We start from the raw sequence: 9,223 nt of genomic DNA, 5'->3' as shown, positions 1-9,223 counted from the left end.
ACGTCGACGCCAGGTTGGCCATGCTGGTCAGCGTAGAAGGATGCTCCTCCCCAAGCACCCTCCTTCTAGTATTCATCACTTTCACCAACGTCTCTTCTGCCTCTCGCCAATACCCTCCTTCGTAGAATACTAACGAAAAGTTGCTAGCGTCCTCATCATCTTCAGGCTCGATTGTCTTCTCTGCAGTGCGATGCTTCTTACATGCTCTTATATGGGGGAGCAGCTGCCGTCGAAACGCATAGTCTTCGGCCAGAAACCTCCAGCTGATCGACGACGACAAGAGCGCTGTCACATTGCATGCCTGGTGCCGCTGCATAGCACTAGGCATGTGATCCCGAGCCCATGAATGGACTAGGACATGCATAGAAAAGTATCGGCCGCTTTTATCTTTTTTAACCAGCGAAAAAGATATCAGCATTGAGAGCCCGCCCCTAAACAGGAACGAGTCCCAAGTGCCGTCTGCATCAACTTGCAGTAGCTCTGACAGTTTCGCAGAGCAATCGAAACTTTCCCGCACCTTCGCAGTGTTACTTAGGCGTTGACTTTCCGCCGCCCGCTTGAATATCTCTTCCATAATGCTTTCATTGTGCACAAACGCAAACAGGTGGAGGAGTTGCAGTGCGGCTTTTGCATCTTGGCATTTTGTCGCATTTTGTTGTCCTTTGGCAAAATCCTTCAACGCGTTGTACGAGATATCCCATGCCGTATATACACCCTGGTTGTATTTTGACGCCCCACTGAATGTGCAGTCTTTCATCATTGTTTCCCGGTGTTTGTGAAAGGTCTCAACGTAATCCTCGAGGTGGAATCGGCCCATATGGATAGACGCTCCAGCAATGTCAATTGCAAGAGGGAGAAAACCAAGTTCTTCTACAATGCGTCTTGCCTTTTGCTGCGAGTCATCGTCTATTTCTCTTTCCTCCAAATGTGCGGCTTTAAAAAGTAGTGTGATAGCATCCTTGCTTTCCATTTCAGAAATTTCCGTAACAGCGTTCCGAGGGAGGGTGTGGCCCAGAGCACGATTTCTGCTGGTGTATAAGACGTTCCCGCGGTCGCCACTAGGAAGGAGTGCGTCTAGAGTTGTGCCGCTGTCACAGCTGTCGAACAGAAGCAGCCATTCCTGGTTCGAATTTCCCAACCATTGGAGCACTGCTTTGGTGCCGTCTTCTCCAACTAAATTGACCTCTTTGCCACCTTTTACTATGCCACCTAAATCGTTTTCAGCCGCAATATCCTTGTAGCTCTGCTTAATCGTGAGTTGGCTGGTTGCGTCAATCCAGAAGATGAGGTCGAATCTGCTGGTTATCAGTGGGTCTCCGCAATACGCCAGAGCGACTCACCTGTCCTGATATTCTTGGGCAAATTTCAGTGCAATCTGAGTCTTTCCAGCACCGCCTAACCCATGCAAGAGGTATTCCCTTCTTGGGTTTGAACCATGTGGCCTGTGCGAGAAGAATCTTTCCAGAGTCTCCATAACATTCTTACGTCCAGTGAATATTGGACTCGGCATCGGTTTGGGCCGTGTCTGCACTGGCTGAGGTACGTTTGGAATTTGTGGGACACCGCCTGTAACAATTTCAGAAGATTGGTAAACACATTACATACTACGATGACTGACAAACACTTCCCAGCGTGGCTCCCACGTGAGTTGGATTGCACAGCATGTCCACAACCTCATCCATAGCCTTGGATACTGAGATGTCTTCCATGTAAGCGTTAGTGTGCTCCGTCAGCTCTCCGATTTTCTCCCACTCTTCTAACGAGATGCCCTCAGCACCATGCGCTACGTTGAAGCGGTAGTAGAACTTTTCAAGATTTTTGAACCTCGCACTCAAATCGTTTGCTGTCTTTTCACAGTCGGTAGCAATCTTCTTAAGCACGCTGATCAGTTTCGTAGGCAAGACTTTCTGGAAAGCGTCTGGCTTTGCCAAGCCAATTGTGCCTGGATGGCCGGTTCCAATGCTGATCAGACAGCGTACGAGCCTGTCGTTGCCAAAAATGTTCTTTGCCTCTTCCAACACCTGGGTCGCTGGGTTGTTGCATCCGAGCGCGGCATCAATGAACTCTTCTTTGGCTTGTCCTTCCTCGCCAATGGCGATCCGCTTGAAAAAGGTGGGAGCTGCAGTAGTAGCACGAGCTGCTTCCCAGATCTTGCAGTTTGGGCTTGCAAGAGCTCTGACAGGATAAGTCCTAAATCGTCGCGGAAAAGCCATACTATTGGCAGGTACCGCACAAACAAAGGCATTTCCCTTTCTCGACTGGTGCGATGGATATTGCATAAGCTCGCCAAGTCCTTTCTCCGAAACCACCTTTTGTACCTTTTTCTCAAGCGTAGTAGCTTTGAACACCCCGTCCTGGCCCAACCGCTTTTTGTTGTCCCTTGAAAATATGGCGCCTGCCAGGGAGTTATAGGTTTCAAGCGCTTCCTTCGTCGTCATCTGTAATCGGCCAAGCATAAGCGCGATAAGACTGATTGGACATTCGTAAGTATAGTTGCGCATTCCAAAGGCATAAAAAAAGGAAGCCAGCGCTTACCCTCCGGTACTCGTTCCTCCGATAAGGTCGAAGTAGTCGCACGGTCGTGGGATCTCAGTAAGGTTCAAATCGAACTGAACGCGACGCATAATCTCGTTGAGAATTAGCAATTCCGACACTCCGCGAATGCCTCCGCCATCTCGGGACCGTTAGCCAAAGTAAGGTATAGTCTAAGTGTGCCCCTTCACTGACCCAGAGCAAGTAAGTTGACCGGCTTATCGCCAGCAGGTGGAGCATGTTGTGCCATAATGGAAGCGTTTCTAGCTGGTAGCAGCAAAGTAACAGCAGTGCCGTAAGGCACACAAAAGAGACCTGCTGGAATACAGGCGCGAGGGGGAAATCCCGAGATTTAACTATTGAGTGCGGCGATTAGCCAGCCCAATGGGCTGAGGTGGTAAGTGCAGCCTGATCCGGCGATTGAGAAGGCTGACAGTCTGCGGGTCAAGGACCCCATCCTAGTCGCAGACGTGCTGGCTCACTACTCACGCTCACGGCATTCGCCAGTGGTGCGATAGCGGGCTGCCGCGCTCGCTTGTGCTGGTGGTCAGCCAACAGCAAAAGACACCCAAAGCAATTCCCAGCCTTCCTTTCAGCTTTACTTTCTCCTAGAGACACTCGCATTCACGGGGCAGAACTTTGCTCCAGCTGAATTCAAGCTGGAAAAACCCACGCCACACTTATTTTTTTTGGGTAGTGTGTGTGATAATAATACGAGCAGATTAGCCTTCCTTTCCAGGAAGAAGGGGGCTAGTCCTAATTAGGAATGATTACGTAACAGCTCGCTTACGCGCACGGCCGCCACAATAAACAATCTAACCAACCCAGCTTCACATCTCCTCCTGCCACGCCCACCAACCCACCCAACTAGGGCAGTGCGACCTTACTAGCTAATCCTAAACTACTAAGGACACTATAGGTACACATCTTACTCTATCTACATGTTTTAGGTTAAAATCTAATTAGAACAGCTTCTAACACCCTTTACTTACTTCTAACACAGCAAATTACATCTAATAACTGTAAGGACGGAGCTCTGTACCACTACGCCAATACAACCAAAAAGGTGCGAATAATCAACCAACAGTTGATTATTGCGTACAGAATAGTATATATACCCGTCGCACGTAAGCACCATCTCGGCCTTACACGTAAGCGCCATCCTGGCCTTACATTATCCCCCTTCTTAGCAGACGCATGTCCCAGGCGTCACATGACCTACCCGCAGCTCAGAGGCGCCTATGCGCATGTCTCGGTTACCGGCCAGAGGCTGACCACCTGCGGCCCAGAGGCGCGGGATAAACACGACGCAACGCTCAGTGGCCCACGCCAGCTAAGCCATATACACTAGACCTCCCAGCAGCAACAACGTGGCGCTAGAAGAGGCCGCCTCACGTTTTAGTCTAAAAACTGGCTAAGCTGTCCAAGGTGTGGGTCAAACGCGCGACCGTCCTTGTTGTTAGTTAATTATTATGTAAGGACAGAGCTCTGTACCACTACGCTAATACAACTAAAAAGGTGCGAATAATTAACTAACAGTTAATTATTGCGTACAGAATAGTATATATACCCGTCGCACGTAAGCACCATCTCGGCCTTACACGTAAGCGCCATCCCGGCCTTACAATAACACTATAACAACACTAGATAATAACTAGTTGCAACCTAATAATAAGCCTTTATTACTAAAAATTAATACTAAAGTTATTATTAATTCTTAAAGTAAAGGCCTAACTAGAGGCTAAGACCTCTTAGCTAAAAAAGCTAGTGCTAATAGTAATAGTAAGTTTTACCTTACACATGTTATAATCTAGAGCTAATTAGGAAAAATAAAAGCGCTAGATAATAATAAACCTACTCTATTAAATAACATGTTGTTAGGACCTACCTTTTTGCCTTCTATGCCTAATACATTCTAACTAGAAAACACACAGTTTTACCTAAGTCTAATAGCATTACAGGCAGGACTAAACTAGACAGTGCCTGCCTGCGCCTTTAGCTAGACTAGACTGTACAGCTTATAAGGCAGCTAAGATTAGAGCTAGCAATAGTATAGTAAAAGCATAAGTAAATCTAAATTAATCTAGATTAATATAACTTAGAAAAAAATTAAACTAATAATATCTTTTTACAGCCTACTTTTACTTATATCTAATTTATATCTAGCTATAGAGAACATTAGCAGCAATTTACCTATTAGCTAAGTTGTAGACTATATCCGCCACTGCAAGGTCTATATCCGCAGGCCTAGGGTTAATATCTGCAGGCTTAGGGTCTGTACTAGAACACTTAGTAGCTTTAACATAAAGCACTTTTATTTACTTTAGGCAGACTGTACCCTTTCTAGCAGCAGTTTATGCCACTATATTCCTAGTATAGACATTACAGATATAGCATAGGTTAGGCTCTACCTGCTCTAACCCTAATTATTTTGCTCTATTAAATAGATTTAGCTAAAGCTAGGTTAAAGCTAACTAAAGGTAAAAAAAAAAAAAAGATTATACTTTAGCCTAAACTTTTAAGTAGTAAATTTAAGTAGTTTAACTCTTCTATAAAAGACACTAATTTATATAAAATTATTAATCTAAAGCTGCTATATAAAGAGGTCTAGACTGCTACAAAGATAATAGGACTCTCTAAGCGCCTAATAAACCCTAAGTTTATAAAAGATTTAAACATAAAAGTTATAATAGCCTATTTAAAGTTAGTTAAGATGTAAATAAATTAGATTATTATAGTGTGTACATAAGTTAATTCTTTTTAGAATAGCTTTAACTTAGTTTTAATTAAAGTTACACACTCTAAAGCAGCTAAGGCACTAGTAGCCTTTATAGTAGGTTAGATCTTACAGGATCTTTACTAAAAATGCTTAAAAAAAAACAGCAAGTTTATCTACTATGTATATATCCCTAACTATTTTAGCTATAGTTATGTAAATTATTACTACAGTGTAAAAAGTAAAAGTTATAATCTTTAAAGTAAGTTATTCTCTTTCTAAATAAAATATACCTAGATACTAATATATATTAGCAGATTAAACTAAATTTATTAAATAAAATAAAGTCTATTAGCTAAAAAAAAAGAAGGTAATGCCTAAAAATATTACTACCTCTCTAAAAAGCATCCCTACTCTGTAGAAGGGTCTAGCTGTGCTAACATCTACTCTAACACTAAAAGGGCCTAGATTAGCTTTAACTAAGGCAGATCTAAGCCCCTAAAAAGCTACTTTAGTTCTAATCTATAACAAACCTACTGTTTCTTATAATTTAGTTATAGCCTTTATAATTAACTTATTTAGTTACTAAGTTTTAAGAACTAAGGCCTAGCTTATACAGCAAAATATGTACACAGCTTTACTAATTATAATTAAGTTATTCTAAGAAGTAATCTTTATAGATAATAAATTACTACAGTTCTAGTTTAGTTAAGTCTAGAACTAGATTAAAGATATAATAGAACTTATAATAGATAAGTGCATAGAACTTAGTAAAGTAATGCAGTCTCTGTTATTCTAGTTTAACATAGTAGTAGACATTAGCATAGCTTTTAATGCTAAAAAGGGCCTAGCTAATAGTAATAAAAAAAAAGTAAAAAGGCCTATAGATAACACTAACATAGCTAAAGGTTAATCTAAAGAAAATAAAGACCTAGAAGATACTAATAACATGTCACAATTATGCACAAGTAAGGTTATAGAGCTTCGCGGAGGTCTAGTTTAATTACTACGTGAGGTATCATGGTAGGTACAAGACGTTGTGTGAGGAATAGAAAAGTTTAGAAGGAAATTAGTAATTAAATACTTAGCTTAGAAGTTTAAGCACTTTAGGTATAAATTAAGCCTGTTCTAGGTTTAGTTAGTGTTAAGGTAGTTTATGCTTAAGTTTATGTTTATGTTATGTTATGTTTATATTAGACGTGCACTAATAATACTCTAGTACACGTCTAATACAGTTATGTCTAGGATCTAGAGAGGATACTGTGACAGTACCCCCCCTCTTATTAGGAAGGGAATCCTTTACATTAGTAGTTCTAGCATTAGGTTGTCTTTGTTAGGGTACAGGTTTAGTTTAGATAGGTATTAGGCGTAGAATTAGGTTACTATAGAGTTTTTTTGCAGGGCTTCTGCAGGTTTCTATAATAGTTTGTTGTATCTAGTTTATTTTATAAAGTATTTATAAGTATGTTTTTTTTTATTAAACTAGATTTATTTAATGTCTTCTACAACATATTCTAGTTTGTTGTTTATAATAATAAGTTTAGGTAGCAGGTTTAGCTGTCTAGGTAGATAGTTAGATTTAGAGGCTACTTAGCGCAGCAATAATACATAGAACACAGGGTGTATCTTTATGCTGTTAGGTAGGATTAATTAGTAAGCATGCAATAAGACTATATAGGCTACTATAAAAGGGCTAAAGTTCTTTTAATTAAGTTTCTTTAATTATTAGTTTATTTAGATATTTCTAGCGTCTAGCTAGACCTTCTTGCTAGCTGCATACGCAGGGGTAAGAGTTTAGGATTAGTTTACATACTCTTGTTAAAGAGCTTAAGCTTATGTAAGCTTTTTATAAATATATTTAGATATGTTTTAGATTTTATTAATAAGTCTATTTATATCTATTACTTATATAAATTAATAAGTTAGTTAAGGGGTATTTAAAAGTAGTTTAAATTTTATTTAAGAGTAGTATCTATAGTTTACTAAGAATAGAGATACTTATGTTAATTTAGATGTTATGTTATTAGCTTTAAACTGTGCTATAGCTAACTATTTTACCTAGTTGTCCTACTAGTAGTTTATGTACACTTATAGGACTTATTTTATTACAGTGTTTACGTTCTTAGTCTAGCTGTTAGTCTCTAGGTGAAAAGCTGTAGATAGATAGAGGATAATTTAGAGCTGTTTACAGAGTTTGTCCTAAAAGGCTAAGACAAACTGCGTACCTCTGTCTAATATAATTGTGTTAGGCAGGCTATAGTAAACTTATACATATTAGTAGAATAACTAGGCTATATTAGGGGCAGTTATAGAGGAACATAGTATTAAGTGTTAATACTTAGTTAAGTAATTAATAACTACTATAATATTTATGTACTCTTTAGATAGGGGTAGGTTTATAATAAAATTAATTAATATGTCTTTTTAAGCTTATTTAAAGATTAAGAGTAGTTTAAGCAGGCTATTATACCTTTTTTAAGAGGCTTTTACTTTACAGTAAGTATAGCAACATAATACGTATTAGCGTACAGTATAGAACATGCGGGGCTAGTAGTACTCTCTCTGTAGTAGGTTAAGAGTCTTTCCTCTGCCTAGGTGTTTTTTAACAGGCAAGTTGTGTATAATTTAGAGTAGTTTAATTCTTAGTTTATTAGAATTAGAGATTATAAGTTAGTTATAGTAATACAGCTTACTATTTTAGTTTTTATAGTTAGCTAGTGTTACCTTTTTTAACTAACTAGTGCTGTTTTAAAGCAGGTCTAAAGTTTCTTAGATAAATTTATTATTTAAATACTTATTAGTAATAATCTAATTAATTATCTAATTTATTTTATTTAAGTTAAGGTTTAAAAATAGCTTAGGTTAAAGTAAAGTTTAGTGTTAAGCCTTTTACACTTTTTTTTAAGTAGAGACATCTTAAGATTACTTTATAAAAGCATCTAGTTTCTCTCTATCTTAACTAAGATAATAAGTAATCTTAAAATTAAAATAAAATAGGTATTTAGACTAATAGGCTTATTAATAGCTAAGTTATTTTATAGTTACAAAGTACTATAAGTTCTTATAGTTAGATAGGACCTGTATTAGATGCGCTGCACCTTCTAGTTTAGGTTGCTATTATTTAAAGCAGTGTACTATAGCAAGTAATTCTTTATTATAGATTTTATAATTACCTTCTATAAGACTTATTCTTTTTAAGAAGTATGTAATAAGCCTAATAGTTCTATCTAGCTTAGTCTAGAAAAAAACTCTTGCTACTACATAGTCTAAGGCATTAGCTTCTATAAGTATTAGTAGTTTAGAGTTAAAGTAGTAGAGTATTAAGGCTTTAGTAAAGGCTTTCTTTAGCTAGTTAAAGAACTATTAGTAATTTAAGTTAAAGTTAAATTAAACTTTTTTCTTAGTAAGTGTAATTATAGGGCTTACTAGCTATAAGAAGTTGTTAATAAATTATTAGTAGAAGTTAGCAAATTTTATAAAAGCTTAAACATCTTTTATATCTTTTAGGTATTGCTAATCTAGCACAGTCTAAACCTTAACAGGGTCTATTTAGATGCTATTTATAGAGATTACATATTCTAAATATGTAACCTTTAATTAGTAGAACTTGCATTTATCTATGTTAAGTTACAGACCTGCTTTTTCTATAGCCTTTAGCACTAAGCGTACATGCTGTTTGTGCTCTAAAAGGCTATTACTGTAGATTAGAATATTATTAATATATATAGTGTAGAACATGTCTAGGTAGGGTTAAAGTAAGTTATTTACAAAATGTTAAAAAGTACTAGGCGTGTTAGCTAAGCTAAAAGGCATTACTAAGTACTTAAATAGTTTATATTAAGTCTAAAACACTATTAGCTACTTATTACCCTTTACTATTCTTAGCTTATTAAAAGCAGTAATAATATCTAACTTTATAAAATACTTTACTTTGCTTAGTTAGCTTAGGGTTTCTTGTAAAAAAGAAATTAAGTA

General features: G+C 37.8%; 1 protein-coding gene across 1 annotated transcript in view; it reads right to left on the bottom strand.

Moving 5' to 3' along the window:
* BDR25DRAFT_62141 (FabD/lysophospholipase-like protein) overlaps positions 1-2,924 on the bottom strand; it is a 4,979-nt gene extending 2,055 nt beyond the window's left edge. The window contains exons 1-5 of the mRNA XM_033698834.1: positions 2,728-2,924; positions 2,536-2,674; positions 1,619-2,469; positions 1,341-1,566; positions 1-1,295 (exon numbers count right to left, since the gene is read on the bottom strand). Coding sequence (XP_033544219.1) covers positions 1-1,295; positions 1,341-1,566; positions 1,619-2,469; positions 2,536-2,674; positions 2,728-2,782 — 2,566 coding nt within the window. The 5' untranslated portion in view covers positions 2,783-2,924. The remainder of the gene's footprint in view (positions 1,296-1,340; positions 1,567-1,618; positions 2,470-2,535; positions 2,675-2,727) is intronic.
* Positions 2,925-9,223: the final 6,299 nt, after the last annotated feature.

Source organism: Lindgomyces ingoldianus (assembly GCF_010093535.1).
Source record: "Lindgomyces ingoldianus strain ATCC 200398 unplaced genomic scaffold BDR25scaffold_29, whole genome shotgun sequence".
Lineage (NCBI taxonomy): Eukaryota > Fungi > Ascomycota > Dothideomycetes > Pleosporales > Lindgomycetaceae > Lindgomyces > Lindgomyces ingoldianus.
The sequence above is the reverse complement of the archived record's forward strand: the minus strand, read 5'-3'. Positions and strand labels throughout refer to the sequence as shown.